Consider the following 24706-nt stretch of genomic DNA (forward strand, 5'->3'; position numbering starts at 1 on the left):
CCTCATCGACTTTCGAGCTGGTTGTCTGGGACTTGGTGGAGTTACAGTGCGTCACATTCCGTAGGTTCCGATTCTTCGGGATTTGAGTGTTTTCCTTCCCCGTGTGGGTTGAGGCTTGGAGGTTTTGGACTTGTTCCTTTTTTGTGGACTCTTCCTTCGGTTCGAGTTATCTGGTCTTGGTCTTTTTTCTCCTTAGCGGTTTAAGCTGCTATATGGGAGGACCTTGCGGTCTCTTTCTCTGGAAGTTAGGGTTCCTTATTGTAATAATAGGCTATTTTTCCTATCCTAGCTCCTTTTCTTAGAGGTGAGGTTTCCTCTCTCTGGAAGATGTTTGCCCTATCCTGGGTGGAACAGGTGGTTTGTCCTGTTAAGAGAGTGATTCACTTTCTGGGATTGTTTTGTTCTGTCTGTGATTTTGCAGTCTCCATGTTAGATCGCATAGTTTTGCCTATCTTTATGGGTTCTCCTTTGGAGTGCCCATTGTTAGGTGCTATGTGGAGTCTGCCATAGAGTAGCGGGCTAGATTCATAGGACTTCTGTCTTTTTCTACCTATCTCTATGGGGATCTTCCTTGGGCGTATCTGTTAAAGGTGCTTTTGGAAGGAATCTGAGCTCTGTTGGGGTGTCTGGGGCCATCCTTTTTTGCCCTTTTCTATGGGGGCTGGTGGTTGAGGTCCTTTTGGTTACTCTGTCTCTCAGACCTGTTGCTTGGGCTGGTCCAGTGTGGACTAGGATCTGAGATAAGTTGTGTCTCCTCGGATCGGGGAGGTCCGGTGAGCCTCTTTCTCCAACATTGGTGTGTTCGGTCCACGGCGTCATCCTTACTTGTGGGACATTCTCCTCCCCAACAGGAAATGGCAAAGAGTCCCAGCAAAGCTGGTCACATGATCCCTCCCAGGCTCCGCCCACCCCAGTCATTCTCTTTGCCGTTGCACAGGCAACATCTCCACGGAGATGGTTAAGAGTTTTTTTGGTGTTTAAATGTAGTTTTTATTCTTCTATCAAGTGTTCGTTATTTTAAAATAGTGCTGGTATGTACTATTTACTCTGAAACAGAAAAGGATGAAGATTTCTGTTTGTAAGAGGAAGATGATTTTAGCAGACAGTAACTAAAATCGATTGCTGTTTCCACACAGGACTGTTGAGATGAAGTAACTTCAGTTGGGGGAAACAGTTAGCAGACTTTTCTGCTTAAGGTATGACTAGCCATATTTCTAACAAGACCATGTAATGCTGGAAGGCTGTCATTTCCCCTCATGGGGACCGGTAAGCCATTTTCTTAGTCAAATATAAAAGAATAAAGGGCTTAAAAAAAGGGCTTAAAAACTGGTAGACATTTTTATGGGCTAAAACGATTGCTTTATTGGGGCATATTATGCAGATTCTAGCTAATAATTGGCATTATAATCTTGGGGAACGTTTAAAAAACGGCAGGCACTGTGTTGGACACCTTTTTTAGTCTGGGGGCCTTTCTAGTTATAGACTGAGCCTCATTTTCGCGCCATTACTGCGCAGTTGTTTTTGGAGAGCAAGGCATGCAGATGCATGTGTGAGGATCTAAGAATCACTAAAAAAGCTTCTAGAAGGCGTCATTTGGTATCGTATTCCCCTCTGGGCTTGGTTGGGTCTCAGCAAAGCATATAGCTGGGACTGTATAGGGGTTAAATTTGAAAACGGTTCCGTTAATTTAAGGGTTAAAGCTCTGAAATTTGGTGTGCAATACTTTTAATGCTTTAAGACACTGTGGTGAAATTTTGGTGAATTTTGAACAATTCCTTCATACTTTTTCACATATTCAGTAATAAAGTGTTTTCAGTTTGAAATTTAAAGTGACAGTAACGGTTTTATTTTAAAACGTTTTTTGTGCTTTGTTGACAAGTTTAAGCCTGTTTAACATGTCTGTACCATCAGATAAGCTATGTTCTATATGTATGAAAGCCAATGTGTCTCCCCATTTAAATTTATGTGATAATTGTGCCATAGTGTCCAAACAAAGTAAGGACAGTAATGCCACAGATAATGATATTGCCCAAGATGATTCCTCAAATGAGGGGAGTAAACATGATACTACATCATCCCCTACTGTGTCTACACCAGTTATGCCCACACAAGAGGCCCCTAGTACATCTAGTGCGCCAATACTTATTACCATGCAACAATTAACGGCTGTAATGGATAACTCCATAGCAAATCTTTTATCCAAAATGCCTACTTATCAGAGAAAGCGCGATTGCTCTGTTTTAAACACTGAAGAGCAAGAGGACGCTGATGATAACTGTTCTGACATACCCTCACACCAATCTCAAGGGGCCATGAGGGAGGTTTTGTCTGATGGAGAAATCTCAGATTCAGGAAAAATTTCTCATCAAGTTGAACCTGATGTTGTGACATTTAAATTTAAATTAGAACATCTCCGCGCACTGCTTAAGGAGGTGTTATCTACTCTGGATGATTGTGACAATTTGGTCATTCCAGAGAAGTTATGTAAGATGGACAAGTTCCTAGAGGTTCCGGTGCCCCCCGACGCTTTTCCTATACCCAAGCGGGTGGCGGACATAGTAAATAAAGAGTGGGAAAGGCCCGGCATACCTTTTGTTCCCCCCCCTATATTTAAGAAATTATTTCCTATAGTCGACCCCAGAAAGGACTTATGGCAGACAGTCCCCAAGGTCGAGGGGGTGGTTTCTACTCTAAACAAACGCACTACTATTCCTATCGAAGATAGTTGTGCTTTCAAAGATCCTATGGATAAAAAATTAGAGGGTTTGCTTAAAAAGATTTTTGTACAGCAAGGTTACCTTCTACAACCAATTTCATGCATTGTTCCTGTCACTACGGCAGCGTGTTTCTGGTTCGAGGAACTAGAAAAGTCGCTCAATAAAGAATCTTCGTATGAGGAGGTTATGGACAGAGTTCAAACACTTAAATTGGCTAACTCTTTTGTTTTAGATGCCGCTTTGCATTTAGCTAGATTAGCGGCGAAAAATTCAGGGTTTGCTATCGTGGCGCGCAGAGCGCTTTGGCTAAAGTCTTGGTCAGCGGATGTGTCTTCCAAGACAAAATTGCTTAACATTCCTTTCAAAGGTAAAACATTATTTGGACCTGATTTGAAAGAGATTATTTCAGACATCACTGGGGGAAAGGGCCACGCCCTCCCACAGGATAGGTCTTTTAAGGCTAAAAATAAGCCTAATTTTCGTCCCTTTCGCAGAAACGGACCAGCCTCTAATTCTGCATCCTCTAAGCAAGAGGGTAATACTTCACAACCCAAACCAGCCTGGAAACTAATGCAAGGCTGGAACAAGGGTAAGCAGGCCAAGAAGCCTACCACTGCTACCAAAACAGCATGAAGGGATAGCCCCCGATCCGGGACCGGATCTAGTGGGGGGCAGACTTTCTCTCTTTGCTCAGGCTTGGGCAAGAGATGTTCAGGATCCTTGGGCGCTAGAAATAGTTTCTCAAGGTTATCTCCTGGAATTCAAGGAACTACCCCCAAGGGGAAGGTTCCACAGGTCTCAATTATCTTCAAACCAAATAAAGAGACAGGCATTCTTACATTGTGTAGAAGACCTGTTAAAGATGGGAGTGATACATCCAGTTCCAATAAGAGAACAAGGGATGGGATTTTATTCCAATCTGTTCATAGTTCCCAAAAAAGAGGGAACATTCAGACCAATTTTGGATCTAAAGATCCTAAACAAATTTCTCAGGGTACCATCGTTCAAAATGGAAACTATTCGAACGATCCTACCTACTATCCAGGAAAATCAATTTATGACTACCGTGGATTTAAAGGATGCGTACCTACATATTCCTATCCACAAGGAACATCATCAGTTCCTAAGGTTCGCTTTTCTGGACAAGCATTACCAGTTTGTGGCACTTCCATTCGGGTTAGCCACTGCTCCAAGGATTTTCACAAAGGTACTAGGGTCCCTTCTAGCGGTTCTAAGACCAAGGGGCATTGCAGTAGTACCTTACTTGGACGACATCCTGATTCAAGCGTCGTCTCTGTCAAAAGCAAAGGCTCATACGGACATCGTCCTAGCCTTTCTCAGATGTCACGGATGGAAGGTGAACAAAGAAAAAAGTTCTCTGTCCCCGTCAACAAGAGTTCCCTTCTTGGGAACAATAATAGATTCCTTAGAAATGAGGATTTTTCTGACAGAGGTCAGAAAATCAAAACTTCTAAGCTCTTGTCAAGTACTTCATTCTGTTCCTCGTCCTTCCATAGCGCAGTGCATGGAAGTAATAGGATTGATGGTTGCAACAATGGACATAGTTCCTTTTGCACGAATTCATCTAAGACCATTACAACTGTGCATGCTCAGACAGTGGAATGGGGATTATACAGACTTGTCTCCGACGATTCAAGTAGATCAAAAGACCAGAGATTCACTCCGTTGGTGGCTGACCCTGGACAATCTGTCACAGGGAATGAGCTTCCGCAGACCAGAGTGGGTCATTGTCACGACCGACGCCAGCCTAGTGGGCTGGGGCGCGGTCTGGGAATCCCTGAAAGCTCAGGGTCTATGGTCTCGGGAAGAGTCTCTTCTCCCGATAAACATTCTGGAACTGAGAGCGATATTCAATGCTCTCAGAGCTTGGCCTCAACTAGCAAAGGCCAAATTCATAAGGTTTCAGTCAGACAACATGACGACCGTTGCATATATCAATCATCAGGGGGGAACAAGGAGTTCCCTGGCGATGAAAGAAGTGACCAAGATAATTCAATGGGCGGAGGATCACTCCTGCCACTTGTCTGCGATCCACATCCCAGGAGTGGAAAATTGGGAAGCGGATTTTCTGAGTCGTCAGACATTCAATCCGGGGGAGTGGGAACTCCATCCGGAAATCTTTGCCCAAATAACTCAATTATGGGGCATTCCAGACATGGATCTGATGGCGTCTCATCAGAACTTCAAGGTTCCTTGCTACGGGTCCAGATCCAGGGATCCCAAGGCGACTCTAGTAGATGCACTAGTAGCACCTTGGACCTTCAACCTAGCTTATGTATTCCCACCATTTCCTCTCATCCCCAGGCTGGTAGCCAGGATCAATCAGGAGAGGGCCTCGGTGATCTTGATAGCTCCTGCGTGGCCACGCAGGACTTGGTATGCAGACCTGGTGAATATGTCATCGGCTCCACCATGGAAGCTACCTTTGAGACAGGACCTTCTTGTTCAGGGTCCATTCGAACATCCGAATCTGGTTTCCCTCCAACTGACGGCTTGGAGATTGAACGCTTGATTTTATCAAAGCGTGGGTTTTCAGATTCTGTAATAGATACTCTGATTCAGGCTAGAAAGCCTGTAACTAGAAAAATTTACCATAAAATATGGAAAAAATATATCTGTTGGTGTGAATCTAAAGGATTCCCATGGAACAAGATAAAAATTCCTAAGATTCTATCCTTTCTACAAGAAGGTTTGGAGAAAGGATTATCTGCAAGTTCTCTAAAGGGACAGATATCTGCTTTATCTGTTTTACTTCACAAAAGACTGGCAGCCGTGCCAGATGTTCAAGCATTTGTTCAGGCTCTGGTTAGGATCAAGCCTGTTTACAGACCTTTGACTCCTCCCTGGAGTCTAAATCTAGTTCTTTCAGTTCTTCAAGGGGTTCCGTTTGAACCTTTGCATTCCATAGATATTAAGTTACTATCTTGGAAAGTTTTGTTTTTAGTTGCAATTTCTTCTGCTAGAAGAGTTTCAGAGTTATCCGCTCTGCAGTGTTCTCCGCCCTATCTGGTGTTCCATGCAGATAAGGTGGTTTTGCGTACTAAGCCTGGTTTTCTTCCGAAAGTTGTTTCCAACAAAAATATTAACCAGGAGATAGTTGTACCTTCTTTGTGTCCGAATCCAGTTTCAAAGAAGGAACGTTTGTTACACAATTTGGACGTAGTCCGTGCTCTAAAATTCTATTTAGAGGCTACAAAAGATTTCAGACAAACATCTTCCTTGTTTGTTGTTTATTCTGGTAAAAGGAGAGGTCAAAAAGCGACTTCTACCTCTCTTTCCTTTTGGCTTAAAAGCCGGACGGCATCCTCCTGAAAGAATCACAGCTCACTCCACTAGGGCTGTGGCTTCCACATGGGCCTTCAAGAACGAGGCTTCTGTTGACCAGATATGTAAGGCAGCGACTTGGTCTTCACTGCACACTTTTGCCAAATTTTACAAATTTGATACTTTTGCTTCTTCGGAGGCTATTTTTGGGAGAAAGGTTTTGCAAGCCGTGGTTCCTTCCATTTAGGTGACCTGATTTGCTCCCTCCCTTCATCCGTGTCCTAAAGCTTTGGTATTGGTTCCCACAAGTAAGGATGACGCCGTGGACCGGACACACCAATGTTGGAGAAAACAGAATTTATGCTTACCTGATAAATTACTTTCTCCAACGGTGTGTCCGGTCCACGGCCCGCCCTGGTTTTTTAATCAGGTCTGATGAATTATTTTCTCTAACTACAGTCACCACGGTATCATATGGTTTCTCCTATATATATTTCCTCCTGTCCGTCGGTCGAATGACTGGGGTGGGCGGAGCCTGGGAGGGATCATGTGACCAGCTTTGCTGGGACTCTTTGCCATTTCCTGTTGGGGAGGAGAATGTCCCACAAGTAAGGATGACGCCGTGGACCGGACACACCGTTGGAGAAAGTAATTTATCAGGTAAACATAAATTCTGTTTTTGAGGTTCTTGTCCCCTTGTGTTGCACTTGCGGCTTTGGATAACCTGAGTAAACCCACTAGTTAGTGGATGATAGCTGTCTGTCAATGGTGTTGGTTATCTATCTTCGGCTGTTTTTTTACTTGTCAGCAAGTGTTTTCTTTTTTTCAGTCATCCTGGTATGACTGCTGTGTGTGGGCTCAGAGGTGGCTTCTCTGGGGTTAACGCACATGTTGGTGAGAATATTTCGATATTCTGAGTTCCTGGTGACTTGGGACTACAGCTTCAGACGTTTGTTCGGGGCGATTGCTCTATTTTTTTTTCGGAGACGTTTGCTTCTCTGTTCTGTTTCCCGGTTTCAACCTTGTGGTTCAGTACTGTCGGGGTCTGGGCATTGCCTTCCCTTGTTTCGGGAACCCTTGGGGTCCCTGTGAGTGTGGTTGCTTTTTGGTGCTTTTCACTTTTATTTGGATCTTATTGCACCCTGTTTAGGGTCTTCCGGGAATCCTTGTTTGTTCCTCTATGTCCTCTCCCTTTTGGGAGTTTTCGGTTGTCTCCCTTTCTATGTGGTTGAGGTTCGTCCTTTGGACGATGGTATCTTCTGGAGGAGTGTTGACTCAGTTGTGTCCGTTTTCCGGGCTCTAGTATGGCTTGTGGACTATCTGCGGGTCAGTGTCTTTGGTGCCTTGTTTTTAAATGTGTTCTGGCTTCGCACAAAGCAGGATTTTTTCTGGGGTTGTGGTTTTAGGCTTGGTGCCCTCAGAATGGGCGGACTGCCTTTTGTACACTCCTGTTTTAGCATTCAGTGTCCTCTATAGCTTGTGTATTGTTTTCCCAAAAGTAATGAATGCAGCTATGGACTCTTTCCAAACATAAATTATGCTTACCTGATAATTTTCTTTTCTTCAGATGGAAAGAGTTAACTGCTCCCCGCTCTTGTTTTTATGGGGGGGGGGGGGATATGGGGGGCGGCTGTAATTTTTCTTCTTCTGGCACCTTTTCACCCTGATATTTCTTCTACTTTTCCTTGTTCCTCAGCAGAATGACTGTGGGATGAGGAGAGTGGGAGGAGTATTTAAGCCTTTGGCTGGGGTGTCTTTGCCTCCTCCTGGAGGCCAGGTTCTGAATTCCCAAAAGTAATGAATGCAGCTGTGAACTCTTTCGATCTGAAGAAAAGAAAATGATCAGGTTAGCATAATTTATGCTTTCCATCTTAATATGGGAAGAGTCCACAGCTGCATTCCTTACTTGTGGGAAATATTGAACCTGGCCACTATGAGGAGGCAAAGACATCCCAGCCAAAGGCTTAAATACCTCCCCCACTTCCTCATAACCCCAGTCAATCTTTGCCTTTCATCACAGGAGGAGAAGTGTTAGAAAATTTCAGAGTAGTCTCTAATGGAAGGTAGTACTCTTTGAGATGGGACTGGAGTTTTAAGTAGTCCTGTCAGCCTCTCAGTGAGAGCATAGATGAAAGTTAGAGTCTGGAGATGCAGGGATAGTCTTTCTGCAAAACCATATTGACTCTGAACAGCTCCATAGGCAATCAGGGTTGACGAGTTTCGCTGTCTGCTTTCTTCACTCAAGTCCATGTCAGAAACGCTGCTACTATCTGTCACAGGGCGTAGATTCTAATAAGATCATTTCATTTTTTATACATGTATGATAACACAAGAAGACAGGGTCACAGTGTGACTCCTTTTATCTGTATAGAATCAATGGTTAATATCTCCTTAGGGGGATTATTGAACAGGGGCGAATAATCTTATATGTTTATTTGATTTTATGCTGCTTTTTTTATTTTTTCCATCAAATAATTTTTATTATTTTCAAAAACAAAAAACAAAGGCAAACAAACATAAGACAAATCAGATCAATCAGATCAGGTGTACAAGAAAATCACAAGCAGCAATTTACAAATATTAGACAGATAATGACCACATGTGTATCTAAAATTAAAATTAAAAGTTAGACGAGGGCTTAATATCACTTTTAAACTCGTGAATACAGCCGAGACAGTTTAATCCAAATAAGAAAAGGTCTTGCAAGGATATACATTAGTCAAGCTAGTCACATTAAGTCAGATTACATGGCAGACTCCCCCCCAGCTGTATTGTCATTATTTTGCTGTTCCCAAATGAAAATTACGTCTGAGATAACATCTTGCTTCCCTTTGTACACATAGTACATCTTTTCTAGTTCTAACATGTAACTCACTTCATTTATCCACATATTGTAGGTAGGGGGAGGGGGGGTTCCAGAACCTAGGGATTAAACGTCTAGCGCAGCTAAGCATACAATGCAACAGTTTCTTTCGGTATAAGCAAGATATTTTACGGGTGTCACTCAGAAGCACCAGGCTAGGGGTGAATGTGATTGGTCTCCCCAGTACTCTGTCTACATGTCTATTTATATTGTCCCAATAAGAGCTAAGAAGTGGACAAGACCACCAAATATGTGAGAGTGTACCCCCCCCCCCCCCCACAATGTCTCCAACATAGGGAAGAGGAGTTAGGGAATATGCTTCGAAGGCGATGTGGAGTAAGATACCACCTTGAAAGTAGTTTGTAATTAATTTCAACCATTTATGCTGCTTTTATGTGTGAGATGTTATGGGCTCATAGACTCTTATGAAATATACAGGTTTCACTTTCAGTTTGAGAGCCATGCAGCTTACAAGCTTGGCACGCTTTCTCATGGCAGGGACCGTACTGCATTGTGCACCATGTGATTCATTCCCTTTTTCTTGACCGGGTGTCTATCAGAGAGGAGTCATAAATCTCTGTACTGTCTGAGTCATAGGAGGTGGTGAGTGTCCCAGCCATTGAGGTATAAGGGTGCAGTTTTTTTTTTAATAAAATAAGATGTTTTATTTCTCTAGTTCTCCGGTTATTGCACTAGCGATGGAGGATTCTGTTACTTTAGAGGGCACTCCTCTATTCCTAATGAGTAATTCCTGTTTTCATATGGTTTGGAGGCCTTAGTTCCACCCTCTCTATTATGTTCCATATGCCTTGATAATGTGATAATATCAAACATGTTTGATACCACAGAGCCGTCCACCTCTGAGGAGTTGTCGTCCAGTAAGGTGCGTACCCTACATTCTTATTTCTCTACACATGCAGTTTTCCCGTAGCATTGCTAATCCTCCATCTAAAGGGGGCCATTTTTCACCAGACGTTACTGCACAGTTCAGACTGCGTTGTCTGCGGCTTTTAATGCTTTACCTCGCTCAGCTAAGCGCAAGCGAAAGGTTACATATTGAACTCCTTCCCAGAGTACATCAGATAATTTATTGGATTTAACTGAGGGTTATCCGAGGATGAAGTTCTTTCTGAGACTTCAGAGTATGAACATTCTGGGTCAGAGTCTGCTGCCTGTAAACCTCCGGCTGTGGAGGAACCAGACTTTAGTTTAAAAATTTGCGCTTTCTTCTAAAGGAAGTTTTTGGCGAATTCAGGGGTTCCAGAATCCAAAATGCCTGATGAACCTTTAATTCCTAAATTGGATAGAGTTTGAGGACAGGGGGGTACCTTATCCTTTCCAGCTCCTGTTAAATGGTGAACATTATTATCAATGAATGGAACAGGACTGGATTCCTTTTCCCCCTTTTCTCCCATAACAAATTGTCCCCGGTCCTGGACTCTCAATGGCGAACATTATTATCAATGAATGGAACAGGATTGGATTCCTTTTTCCCCTTTTCTCCCTTTAACAAATTGTCCCCGGTCCTGGACTCTCAATGGAGTTTTTAGGTTCCGTCCCTAAATGGGATAGTGTTATCTTCACCCTTGCTAAACGTACTACTATCCCGCTTGAGGATAGTTCTTTGTTTGAAGAGCCCATAGATAAAGGATGGAAACTCTGTTAAGAAAGTTGTTTCAACATACAGCATATTTGTTTCAACCGGCGGCAGCTGTTGCAGCGGTTACTGTAGAAACTACCTTCAGGCGTGACTCCTTATAGGATTGATCGAGGTGGAGGGTCCCCTCAACGTTACTCAGAAAAGATTTACGGCCTTGAGGGTTGTTAATTATTTTATCTGTGCTGCTATTAAGCAGTTTATTTGCTTGAATGCTATGGCTTCAGCTTTTTCTGTTCAGGCCCGTCGGGCTCTGGCTGGAGTCATGGTCTGCGGATAGACTTCTTCCCTCCCTTTAAGGAAATGATCTTGTCTGATCCAGGCCTGGACTCAATTATCTCCTCGGTCTCAGGGGGCAAGGGTGCCCTCCTACCGCAAGAGTATATAAACTAATCTAAGGGGCGATTTTCATTCTTTTCATTCTGATAAAGCCCATGTCAGCAGTCCTCCGCTAAGCCGGAGCAAACCAAGAGCTCTTGGAAGCTGGCTCAGTCCTGGAATAAATCCAAGCAGAGCAGAAGCCTGCCGAGTCGACGTCGGCAAGAATGGGCTGTCCTCTTCTGGATCGTGTAGGGGACAGTATGTTGCTCTTTTCAGTTGCTTGGTTCAGGGACGTGCAGGATCCATGGGTCCTGGAGGTCATAGCTCAGGGTTACAAGATAGGTTTTAAGCATCAGCCACTCAAGGGCAGATTCCTCCTGTCTTTCTGACCAGAAAGGAGGGAAGCCTTTCTGGGGTGTGTATGTCCCGGTGCCTATCGCGGTGAGAGGTTTGGGATACTATCAAACCTTTCCATCTGATTCTGGACCTAAAGTGCTTAAGCAGGTTTTTAAATGTCCCCTCGCTTAAGATGGATACAATAAGGTCCACTCTTCCCCTCGTTTGAGAGGGGTAGTTCATAACCATGATAGATCTGAAGGATGCTCCCTTCACGTACCAATCCTCAAGGACCATTTCCAGTTCCTAAGGTTTGCATTCCTGTACCAGCACTTTCAGTTATTGCCCTTCCGTTTGGTCTAGCTAAGGAAATTATCTCCTCTGTCTTTTTCGATCCCATGAATGGCAGATAATCTAGAGAGAGTTCTCTTGTATCAAGTACCAGGGTAGAATTCTCGGGTACTATTATAGTCTCCATAGACATGAGAATATTTCTAACAGACTAGAGATGTTGCAAACTATCTTCTACATGTCTTGCTCTCCAGATCCCCTTAAGGCCATCTGTGGCTCGGTGTATGGAGGTGATTGGTCTAAAGCTTGGACATCATTTCCTTTGCCAGGTTTCACCTCAGACTGTTGCAAACTGCGCATGCTGAACTAGTGGAACAGCGATCATTCGTATCTGTCTCAACAGATTTCTCTGGATAACCAATCGGTAGAATCGCTTTCTTGATGGTTTTGGAGTCTGTCAGGATGGGGAGCTGTTTGGGGTGCCAGGAAGGCACAGGGCCTCTGGTCTCAGGAGGTAAAGCTCCCTCCTGATCTCATTTTGGATCTTCGGCAATATACAATGCTCTGAAGGCTTGGCCTCTGCTGGGTTCATCCAATCAAGCAATATATACTCGGTGGCTTACATCAACCTTTAAGGGGGAACGAGAAGCACCCTAGTGTGGAGGGAAGTATCTTGGATTCTGGTGTGGGGGAGACCCGCATTTGTTCGCTGTCAGCAACCCACATTCCTGGGTGTGGACAACTGGGAAGCGGATTTCCTCAGCAGACAATCCTTCCATCAAGGAGAATGGTCTCTCCATCCCGAGTGTTTGCAGAGATTTGCAAGAGGAACATCTTATAACGTCTCAATACCAAGCTATCCAGATAGGGGTCGAGGTACAGGGATCCTCAGGCGTAGCTAACAGATGCATTAGCGGTGCCTTGGAGGTTCAATCTGATTTATCCTTTCCGACCGTTACCACTGCTTCCTAGTTTAGTGGCTTGAGTCAAGTAGGTGTCAGTTATACTGACCGCTCCGTCTTGGCCGCAAAGGATATGGTTCGTGGATCTAGTGGGAATGTCATCCTCTCCTCCATGGAAGTTACCTTGTCACAGGGATCTGCTGACCAAGGTCTCATTGTTCATCAATGTCTAGATTCTCTAAGGCTGACTGAGTGGATATTGAACGCTTAGTCTCAGCAAGAGAGGGTTTTCTGAAAGAGTTATTTTTACTCTCATTCAAGCTCGTAAGCTGGTTGCTCGTCGCATCTATCATATGGTGTGGAGGACCTACTTATTCTGTTCTCCAGGATGAACTGGAGAAGGGCTTTTCTGCTAAGTCCCCTGACGGGACAGTTTTCATCCCTGTCTGTGTTACTGCACAAGAGGTTTGCAGAACTTCCAGATGTGCAGCCATTTGTTGAGGCTCTGCTGGAATCAGACCTGTGTTTAGATCTAAGGCTCCTCCTTGGAGTTTAAATTTTGTCTTTAAGGGTTTGCAACGAGTTCCGTTGCAGCCTATGCATGAAGTGAACATTAAGTTGTTGTAAACAGTTTGTATCCACAGCACATGGCTTAGCACTCCTCTATTTGCTTTATTTTGGGACATTAAATTGTTGTCTTGGAAGGTTCCTTTTCTACTGGCTATTGCGATTGTGATTCCTTTCTTCTGTCCTAATCCTTCTTCGTTGAAGGAACGTTTACAACGTTCCTGATGACAGCCTTTAAACACTGTATCTTCGGGCCACGAAGGAATTTAGACAAACGTCTTTCTCTGTTTGTTCTCTTTTCCGGGAAGCGTAGGGGTCGGAGGGCCTCTTCGATTTCCTTATCTTTTTGTCTGAGGAGTGTCATCCGTTTAGCATAGAAACGGCGGGACATAAGCCTTCTCTGAGGATTACGGCTCATTCTAAGAGAGCAGTTGTTTCCTCTTGTGCCTTCAAAAATGAGGCCTCTATGGATCAGATTTGTAAGGCGGCTATCTGGTTCTCCTTACATCCAACATTTTTACAAGTTTTTTGCTTCTGCTAAAGCAGCCTTCGGGAGAAAGGTTTTGCAGGCTGTGGTGCCCTCAGATTAGGGTCCGCCTTTCTTTTTTCCCTTCCGTTAGCATTCCGTGTACTCTAGAGCTTGGGTATATGTTTCCCACAAGTAAGGAAAGCAGCTGTGAACTGTTTCCATATTAAGATGAAAACATAAATTATGCTTACCTGATCATTTCATTTCCATCTGTATGGGAAGAGTCCACAGCTCCCGTCCGTGTTCTCCAATGGGCGGCCCTAAATTTGAACGTTTTTCTTCTGGCACCTTTTTCACCCTGATATTTCTCCTACTGTTCTTTGTTCCCTCTCCAGAATGACTGAGGTTATGAGGAAGTGGGGGAGGTATTTAAGCCTTTGGCTGGGGTGTCTTTGCCTCCTCCTGGTGGCCAGGTTCAGTATTTCCCACAAGTATGGAATGCAGCTGTGGACTCTTCCCATATAGATGGAAATTAAATTATCAGTTAAGCATAATTTGTTATTACCCATTCCCCAGTTTTGCATAACCGACATGGTTATATTAATATACTTTTTACCTCTGTGATTACCTTAATCTAAGCATCTGCCGACTGCCCCCTTATTTCAGTTCTTTTGACAGCATTTTAGCCATTCACGGGCTGACTCATAAATAACTCCAGAGGAGTGAGCGCAATGTTATCTATATGTAACACATGAACTAGCGCTCTCTAGAAGTGAAAAAGCTGTCCAAAATGCACTGAGATTAAAGGCAGTTTCAACATCTTAGAAATCAGTTTATGAGTCTACCTAAGTTTAGCTTTTAACAAAGAATACCAAGTGAACAAAGCAAATTTGTTGATAAAAGTAAAATAGAAATTTGTTTAAAATAGCCCTATCTGAATCATGAAAGTTTGATTTTGACTAGACTGTCCTTTTAAAGATTAGAATGGCCTTGAATTTTAAATCCCATGAACATCTGCTTCCGCTTCTTGTGCATTGAAATTAACCTCTTGATGTGTGTGTGTGTGTATATATATAATATATATATATATATATATATATATATATATATATATACATACAATATACAGTATATATATATACAGGGAGTGCAGAATTATTAGGCAAATGAGTATTTTGACCACATCATCTCTTTATGCATGTTGTCTTACTCCAAGCTGTATAGGCTCGAAAGCCTACTACCAATTAAGCATATTAGGTGATGTGCATCTCTGTAATGAGAAGGGGTGTGGTCTAATGACATCAACACCCTATATCAGGTGTGCATAATTATTAGGCAACTTCCTTTCCTTTGGCAAAATGGGTCAAAAGAAGGACTTGACAGGCTCAGAAAAGTCAAAAATAGTGAGATATCTTGCAGAGGGATGCAGGCACTCTTAAAATTGCAAAGCTTCTGAAGCGTGATCATCGAACAATCAAGCGTTTCATTCAAAATAGTCAACAGGGTCGCAAGAAGCGTGTGGAAAAACCAAGGCGCAAAATAACTGCCCATGAACTGAGAAAAGTCAAGCGTGCAGCTGCCAAGATGCCACTTGCCACCAGTTTGGCCATATTTCAGAGCTGCAACATCACTGGACGTGCCCAAAAGCACAAGGTGTGCAATACTCAGAGACATGGCCCAAGGTAAGAAAGGCTGAAAGACGACCACCACTGAACAAGACACAAAAGCTGGAAACGTCAAGACTGGGCCAAGAAATATCTCAAGACCTGATTTTTCTAAGGTTTTATGGACTGATGAAATGAGAGTGAGTCTTGATGGGCCAGATGGATGGGCCCGAGGCTGGATTGGTAAAGGGCAGAGAGCTCCAGTCCGACTCAGACGCCAGCAAGGTGGAGGTGGAGTACTGGTTTGGGCTGGTATCAACAAAGATGAGCTTGTGGGCCTTTTCGGGTTGAGGATGGAGTCAAGCTCACCTCCCAGTCCTACTGCCAGTTTCTGGAAGACACCTTCTTCAAGCAGTGGTACAGGAAGAAGTCTGCATCCTTCAAGAAAAAACATGATTTTCATGCAGGACAATGCTCCATCACACGCGTCCAAGTACTCCACAGCGTGGCTGGCAAGAAAGGTTATAAAAGAAGAAAATCTAATGACATGGCCTCCTTGTTCACCTGATCTGAACCCCATTGAGAACCTGTGGTCCATCATCAAATGTGAGATTTACAAGGAGGGAAAACAGTACACCTCTCTGAACAGTGTCTGGGAGGCTGTGGTTGCTGCTGCACGCAATGTTGATGGTGAACAGATCAAAACACTGACAGAATCCATGGATGGCAGGCTTTTGAGTGTCCTTGCAAAGAAAGGTGGCTATATTGGTCACTGATTTGTTTTTGTTTTGTTTTTGAATGTCAGAAATGTATATTTGTGAATGTTGAGATGTTATATTGGTTTCACTGATAAAAATAAATAATTGAAATGGGTATATATTTGTTTTTTGTTAAGTTACCTAATAATTATGCACAGTAATAGTCACCTGCACACACAGATATCCCCCTAAAATAGCTATAACTAAAAACAAACTAAAAACTGCTTCCAAAACTATTCAGCTTTGATATTAATGAGTTTTTGGGGTTCATTGAGAACATGGTTGTTGTTCAATAATAATTAATCCTCAAAAATACAACTTGCCTAATAATTCTGCACTCCCTGTATATATATATATATATATATATATATATATATATATATATATATATATATATTTATACAATATATATATATATATATATATTCACATGTATTTGTCTAAATCTTGTTTATAACCATTTGCTTGATTTATCAATGATATTCTATATCTGTTAACACAAACCTTTATAAGTAAAATATTTTTTATATATATTTTATTATTATGGCTTGCTAGGCATTTCATTGGTATAATCATAGGATAGCAGCTTTTCCGCTATTCTTTGGCACCTTAAACAATCCTGTAAAATGGCTAGAATGAAACAGAGGAAAGAAACAACTTCCTAATTAACACGTGACACAAACTAACCGCTATAGACGCTTTTCTATCACAAATGACCTAAGCTGATTTGAACCACTGACCTTGAGAGTAAAGGTCACGTCATCCTATTCAGTCTTCCAGCCTCCTCCTGCTGTGAAAGTAACTTTAAACAATTTGTGTGTGCACATCATCTGTAGACGAGGCATCAGGGGTCTCCAAAATACTAGTTAAATGTTATTAAATGGGATGCAGAGGGGCATTCAAACAGTGTCTAACGGACAGAAAATAGGTTAACTCATTCAGAAAAACTTTCCCATGGAAAACAGCTTTTTTAAGACAAAGGACTAACTGCTTCATTTAAAAACAATTATTTGTTTTTATCATAACTTTTTGCTTTGGTTTAATACATGTAAAGACTAATTAAAAATGAGTAAACCATGGAAAATAAATACATAAATACATTCATGAATTAATCAATTTTTTTATTTTTTCCAAACAAAACTAATTATCAAGTTTCAGTTATCTGTAATGATTACAATATCTGTCTTTACTCTATACATTCTTATTTCTTAAAGGCTGTATGCAAAAGAAAAGATGACAAAATCTTTAAACTGTTTGTGGTAAAATGTTATTCAATTAACAATGGCTATCTAACTAAAAAAAAGCAGTAAATAATGACAGATTTTTCTGCCGTCTTGCATTAAATTAATATTTGAGTGTGAAATTCTTGGGAATATACTGTGACAAGTTTATGCTTATGGATCATTCCATGTGTACTTCAAATTCTCAGATTTGGAAAAGAGGCAAAATAAATTAAACACTTTTTTTAACTGGGCGTACAAAGGCAGTAACTTACATATATCAAATCCTACAAACCTTCACAAGTACAATTGCTAAATGAGTTGCAAAGTTTAAAAAGTATATATTGTGTACAATTTATTTTAAATTTTCAACCATGGCAAGGTTTTGTTTCTCATTTACGTCTGCGTATGTTGTCTATAAAACAATTGTTGGTAAATGTTATGTCAAATTTACTTAACCTGTATTGATGAACAGTAATGAAAATCCATCTAAAAGGTTTGTGTTTGTTACGTTTATGTGTTAAACCTTTCCTCTTTTAATGAAAAATAAAATGAATTTGTAATTTGAGCCAAATCATTTTGCTTGATCTTAAACAATCTTTGAGCAACAAACGCCTGTGAAAAGTCATAGCATATTGAAATGGAACAGATATATTTTTATAGAAAATGTTAAATTAGAATTATTCCATATGATCAGTACTAATAAATATGTATTACCAGTAAAGGGATTTTGGAAATCCACATAACATAAAAGGCTCACTGAAAAGAGATATTCTTACGGAAATTCACCGGCCACTCTGACTTTAAAGGAAATTCAAAAACAGTATATTACTGTAATGATTTAAGAGACAAACACTAAATACATTTAGTAAGAATAGTATTGAGGTTATTCCCCACATCCCTCTAGTCTTGGGTGCCACCATTTTGAAAATCTAGCTTACACTACATTTCATAGTCTGACCTATGCAGCAATTCTGCTTTAGATACCTGCAGGGTAACCTAGTTTCCATAATGGCAGCACCCATGACTAGAGGGAGGTGAATGAAATGTATTTAGTGTTCAGTGTCCCTTTAGCATCATATGATACAATCTCTGTATTCTTCATATAACACTAATGCTGTGCTTAATCATGTGAGCAACTATTTGCTGACTTATACAAATGTAGAATATTTAATTCTTTAGTATGACTACATGTTCACTATAATGTTAGCCACCAAGTTAGTCATTTAGCCATATATATCTAGGGAGTGATTGCTGAGCTGTGACCTTTTTCCTTTCTGCAGGTTGTTGAAGGAAAGTTGGCCCCTTTTCTCATGAAGGTCATTAAGTTTGCTACTTCTCATGTATACAGCTGTAGTCTTTGTAGCCAAAAGGGCTTTATCTGTGAGATCTGCAACAATGGAGAGATTCTCTATCCCTTTGAGGAGAATTCTACAAGCAGGTAAGATACCAATTTCATGTGAGTTCATTCTTGTGGAAAAAAATGTCAGAAATCATTGTTCCCTTTCCCATGATTTACAGCCAGTCTGACCATTTGTGGGCCCAGTTTGTAATAGTCAAGTATATGTGCATGAACTATACATGGTACCAAACTATGTCTATGAAGGTTGTAAGCCAGTTAGGATTTTATTGCTTAATGTTTGTATGTTTAGAAAGATAGTTCCCCAAATTCTTGTGGAGAATACAATTTGTGTGATTAGAAAGGAATCAGTTCTGCTGATGTATTGAGGTTATTCACCACATTTAATTTCTCTTGTTAAGTGTATCCAGTCCACGGATCATCCATTACTTGTGGGATATTCTCCTTCCAACAGGAAGTTGCAAGAGGATCACCCACAGCGAGATGCTATATAGCTCCTCCCCTAACTGCCATATCCAGTCATTCTCTTGCAACTCTCAACAAAGATGGACGTAGTAAGAGGAGAGTTTGTGTATTATAGTTAGTTTCTTAACTTCCATCAAAAGTTTGTTATTTTTAAATGGTACCGAGTGAGTACTGTTTTATCAAAAGGCAGCATTAGAAGAAGAATCTGCCTGTGATTTCTATGATCTTAGCAGAAGTAACTAAGATCCATTGCCGTTCTCACATATTCTGAGGAGTGAGGTTAACTTCAGAGAGGGAATGGCGTGCAGGTTTTCCTGCAATAAGGTATGTGCAGTAAACATATTTCTAGGGATGGAACTTGCTAGAAAAATGCAGCTGATACCGGATTAATTGTAAGTTAAGCCTAAATGCCAGTGATTTAATAGCAACTGGTATCAGGCTTATTAACAGAGATACATACTCTTATAAAAGTGTAATATAAACAGTTTGCTGGCATGTTAATTGTTTTTAATATATGCTTTGGTGATAAAAACTTATTGGGCCTAGTTTTTTCCACATGGCTGGCTTTATTTTTGCTAGATACAGGTTTTCCTGAGGCTTTTCACTGTTTATAGTATTAAAAGTTACAGTTGGTGCAGTTAAATTACAAACTGTGACATTCAGCTTCCCTCAGCAGTCCCCTGCATGCTATAGGACATCTCTGATGGCTCAAAAGGCTTCAAAAGTAGGAGCTGTGGCAGTTGTTATGACTGTTTAAAAAACATATTTTTCGTTTTGTTAATCTGTTTTTTTGTATTAAGGGGTTAATCATCCATTTGCCAGTGGGTGCAATGCTCTGCTAACTTGTTACATACACTGTAAAAACTTTGTTAGTGTAACTGCTTTTTTCACTGTTATTTCAAATTTTGCCAAAATTTGTTTCTCTAAGGCACAGTAACGTTTTTTATAATACTTGTTAAACTATGTATTAAAGTGTTTTCCAAGCTTGCTAGTCTCATTGCTTAGTCTGTACAAACATGTCTGACACAGAGGAAACTACTTTGTTCATTATGTTTAAAAGCCATTGTGGATCCCCATAGGAGAATGTGTACTAAATGTATTGATTTCACCTTAAAACAGTAAAGATCAGTCTTTATCTATAAAAGAATTGTCACCAGAGGGGTCTGTCGAGGGGGAAGTTATGCCGACTAACTCTCTCCCCACATGTCGGACCCTTCGTCTCCCGCTCGAGGGAACGCACGCTAATATGGCGCCAAGTACATCAGGGATGCCCATAGCAGATTACTTTTGCAGGACATGCTGCAATCATGAATAATACCCTGTCACAGGTATTAGCAGAATTGCCTGAATTGAGAGGCAAGCGCGATAGCTCTGGGGTTAGACGGAGATACAGAGCGCGTAGTGCTGTAAGGCCATGTCTGATACTGCGTCACAATATGCAGAACCTGAGGACGGAGATGCTTCAGTCTGTGGGTGACGTCTCTGAATCGGGGAGACCTGATTCAGAGATTTCTAATTTTAAATTTAAGCTTGAGAACCTCCGTGTGTTACTTGGGGAGGTATTAGCTGCTCTGAATGACTGACACATTTGCAGTGCCAGAGAAATTGTGTAGGCTGGATAATACTATGCAGTGCGGTGAGTACTGATGTTTTTCCAATACCTAAAAGGCTTACAGAAATTATTAGTAAGGAGTGGGATAGACCCGGTGTACCCTTTTCCCCACCTCCTAATATTTAGAAAAATGTTTCCAATAGATGCCACTACACGGGACTTATGGCAGACAGTCCCTAAGGTGGAGGGAGCAGTTTCTACTTTAGCAAAGCGTACCCACTATCCCGGTGAGGACAGTTGTGCTTTTTCAAACCAGAACGGCGGCGTTCTGGTTTGAGGCGCTGGAATAGAGACCATCCATACAGCTCCATTGACTGAAATTATTTACAAGCTTTAGAACACTTAAAGCTAGCTAACTCATTTGTTTCTGATGCACTTGTTCGTTTGACTAAACTAACGGCTAAGAATTCCGGATTCGCCATCCAGGCGCGTAGGGCGCTATGGCTTAAATCCTGGTCTGCTGATGTGACTTCAAAGTCTAAATTACTTAACATTTCCTTTCAAGGGGCAGACCTTATTCGGGCCTGGTTTGAAAGAAATTATTGCTGACATTACTGGAGGTAAGGGTCATACCCTTCCTCAGGACAGGGCCCAAATCAAGGGCCAAACAGTCTAATTTTCGTGCTTTCGAAATTTCAAGGCAGGTGCCGGATCAGCTCCCTCTACTTCAAAACAAGAGGGAACTTTTCCTCAATCTAAGCATGCCCTGGAAACCTTCCCAGTCCTGTGAACAAGGGCAAGCAGGCCAGAAAGCCTGCTGCTGCCTCAAGACAGCATGAAAGAGCGGCCCCCTATCCGACAACGAATTAGTAGGGGGCAGACTCTCTCTCTTCGCCCAGGCAGTGGGCAAGTGATGTTCAGGATCCCTGGGCGTTGGAGATCATATCTCAGGGATATCTTTTGGACCTTCAAGCTTCTCCCCCACAAGGGTGATTTCACCTTTCAAGATTATCTGCCAAACCAGATAAAGAAAGAGGCATTCCTAAGCGGCGTGCAAGACCTCCTTGATAATGGGAGTGATCCATCCAGTTCCGCGGACGGAACAAGGACAGGGGTTTTATTCAAATCTGTTTGTGGTTCCAAAAAAGAGGGAACTTCAGACAATTTTGGATCTAAAGATCCTAAACAAATTCCTCAGAGTTCCATCATTCAAGATGGAAACTAATTCGAACCATTTACCCATGATCCAAGAGGGTCAGTACATGACCACAGTGGACTTAAAGGATGCCTACCTTCACATTCCGATCCACAAGAATCCTCATCGGTTCCTGAGGTTTGCCTTTCTAGACAGGCATTACCAGTTTGTAGCTCTTCCATTTGGGTTGGCTACAGCCCCAAGAATTTTTACAAAGGATCTGGGCTCACTTCTGGCGGTTCTAAGACCGCGAGGCAAAGCGGTGGCTCCTTACCTAGACAACATCCTGATACAGGCGTCAAGCTTTCAAATTGCCAAGTCTCCATACAGAGATTGTTCTGGCATTTCTGAGATTGCATGGTGGAAAGTGAACGAAGAAAAGAGTTCTCTATCTCCTCTCACAAGGGTTTCCTTCCTAGGGACTCTATAGAAATGAAAATTTACCTGACGGAGTCCAGGTTATCAAAACTTCTAAATGCTTGCCGTGTTCTTCACTCCATCCGCGCCCCACGGTGGCTCAGTGCATGGAAGTAATCGGCTTTAATGGTAGCGGCGATGGACATAGTGCCATTTGCGTGCCTGCATCTCAGACCGCTGCAATTATGCATGCTCAGTCAGTGGAATGGGGATTACACAGATTTGTCCCCTCTACTAAATCTGGATCAGGAAACCAGAGATTCTATTCTCTGGTGGTTATACTCGGGTCCATCTGTCCAAAGGTATGACCTTTCGCAGGCCAGATTGGACCATTGTAACAACAGACGCAGCCTTCTAGGTTAGGGTGCAGTCTGGAACTCCCTGAAGGCTCAGGGTTCATGGACTCAGGAGGAGAAACTCCTCCCAATAAATATTCTGGAGTTAATATTCAATGCTCTTCTAGCTTGGCCTCAGTTAGCAACACTGAGGTTCATCAGATTTCAGTCGGACAACATCACGACTGTTATGTTTAGGGAGAAATTTTGAACCTTTATTATTTGAAGCTTAAATAATTGTCTGCCTAAGTGTTTTGTTACTTAACTTTGATTTTTTTGCTTAAAGTAATGCAATTTAAGATTTATACCTGAACACTTAAGGAGCAGTGGCTAAGCATATGAAAAACTTGATATTACAAAAATGGACTATACCAGCTGAGTAAGCCAGTTAGTCCCAAAAGAATGCTTTTTTGCACTGTGAAACAATTATGGAGTTAGTTCGTTTGATTACTGGAACTTGAAGTAGAAGAAAGTATGTAACAAGACTTAAAATATAACCTTTATTTATTTAATTTTAAAAAAAGACAGCATAAAGTATGTGTGTATGCTACCCTTGAAAGTGTTAAAAACACACTCTCTGTTGATTCTACAATCCTTAGCTTATACAATACAGGGTATGTGAAGTACTTAGTAATCCTATTATGAGACCAAGATTATATTCTAGGTATATCTGTATGTTGATCTAACAAAGGGCTGTATGGCCTTATAAGTGGCCAATCCTTCAAATTACCACTAGGGGATATTGATATATAGTATACCTATTATACATAAGCTCTGTGGTCTTTATTGGTGAGTGTGCACTTTGGGCATTTGAGCAGCAGTGTGCAGCTCAGCTGTAAATTGTAAATATTCACTACTTAAGTTTTGGTTCTTGTCTGATGAATCTTTTCATGTAATCAAAACACAGTAATCAAATACTAATATGCAAACTTCCAAATATATATATATGTTTGTTACTCTAGGTTTTGGAGATTACCTCTATGTCAGTTGCTACAATGCAAGGCTTATGCTTAATTATTTTGTTAGTTTTGTGACTCTGACAGATATTAATTAGATTCTGTGTGATTGTACATCTACAGCTACAGAGGGGAGTTATCACAGACTTGTGCTAGTTATAATTGAAGATAGTCTGCACTCAAAAGTACTACAACTAGTGGTGTCTAGTAATTATCGTTTTAGCATCATAATAAATTTTGAGATTTCCCAACCTATCTAAAACTGTATCAAGTATATACTTTGGTTAAATCTTGTTTATTACGCTTTTATCCAGTGTGAACTCATATATTCTGTCACACTACTTGTGCTTAAATGGTGCTGCAGCGTTACCAAATTTCAGCTTGTGATAGTTGACACAATATATCTAGTATTATATCATATTATTGATACAGGATATAAGGTTAGTAGTACGTTTTTGCTCTGTACCGCTCTCTGATATAGTATCCGGTATTGCTGTGACAATATTGTCTATAATCTTTATCCCTCTAGTATAAGTTAACACAGCGTTATCAGAATTATGCCATGAAGGCACACCGGTTAACAATTTTTACGCTAGGATAAGTAATCGTTACAACTGCTTATGCCTGTGAAAAGCCACAGATTACTAAGTACTGAATTAACTAAAGTTAGTTTTTTAAGCTAAAGTATCCATATTTGTTTATACAACAAGAGAGGCAGTTTAAAAATAGCGAGGACCCCCTGACGCAGCGTTTCACTAACGCATCCTCAGAGGGGTTACCCGGGCCGGCATACTTCCGGAAATTTATAGTATTCTTATGTCCCACCTCGAAGGTCTAATTGGTCGGGGACTGCTATTGCGGTTGGTAGAGCTCATGTCAATCTCAGGATAAGTGATGTCACGCAAGTTACTATGGAGACAGCGTGTGACCACCATGGTTACTGTATAGCAAAGAAAATTGTTATTGGGTTGTGAACATGTCGATGTTTGACACGCACATATACTTTTTAACCTAATTGCCATTTGCCTTCTTTTACAGGCGTATATACTGATTGTTACAATGGAGAAGTGCGAGACTATATCTAAAATGTGACTCGATTAATGTGTAAATTTATTCAATACACTTCGAAATTTAAAATGTCCACGGTACATATATTGAATCCTTAAGTGATTAGAGAGTGAGAAGTGACACAAAGACAAAACTATAAACAAAAATAGTGTTACGCATAATGTGTGATTTAAAGAAACCAAAAACGTCTAAAGTCATAAATTATTACTGTGAATTGAATCTCAAATAGGGCTAAGGTGAGAATTTTTATAATTTAAGAGCCATAAGGAATTGGCTAGGGGTAGATACAAAAAATGAATGATGATGCATGATAATGTGATAAGATGGTGTTAAAGTGTTGTGTTTTTATTGTCAAATTATAACTTAAA

The 24706-nt window shown here is 41.3% G+C and overlaps 1 protein-coding gene across 1 annotated transcript in view; it reads left to right on the forward strand.

Annotated features, from left to right (window-relative positions):
- PLEKHM3 (pleckstrin homology domain containing M3) overlaps window positions 1-24706 on the forward strand; it is a 643564-nt gene that overhangs the window by 476835 nt on the left and 142023 nt on the right. Inside the window, exon 7 of the mRNA XM_053698629.1 lies at window positions 18274-18431. Within this exon, the coding sequence (XP_053554604.1) occupies window positions 18274-18431 (158 nt within the window). The remainder of the gene's footprint in view (window positions 1-18273; window positions 18432-24706) is intronic.

Source organism: Bombina bombina, chromosome 1, assembly GCF_027579735.1.
Source record: "Bombina bombina isolate aBomBom1 chromosome 1, aBomBom1.pri, whole genome shotgun sequence".
NCBI classification, from domain to species: Eukaryota; Metazoa; Chordata; class Amphibia; order Anura; family Bombinatoridae; genus Bombina; species Bombina bombina.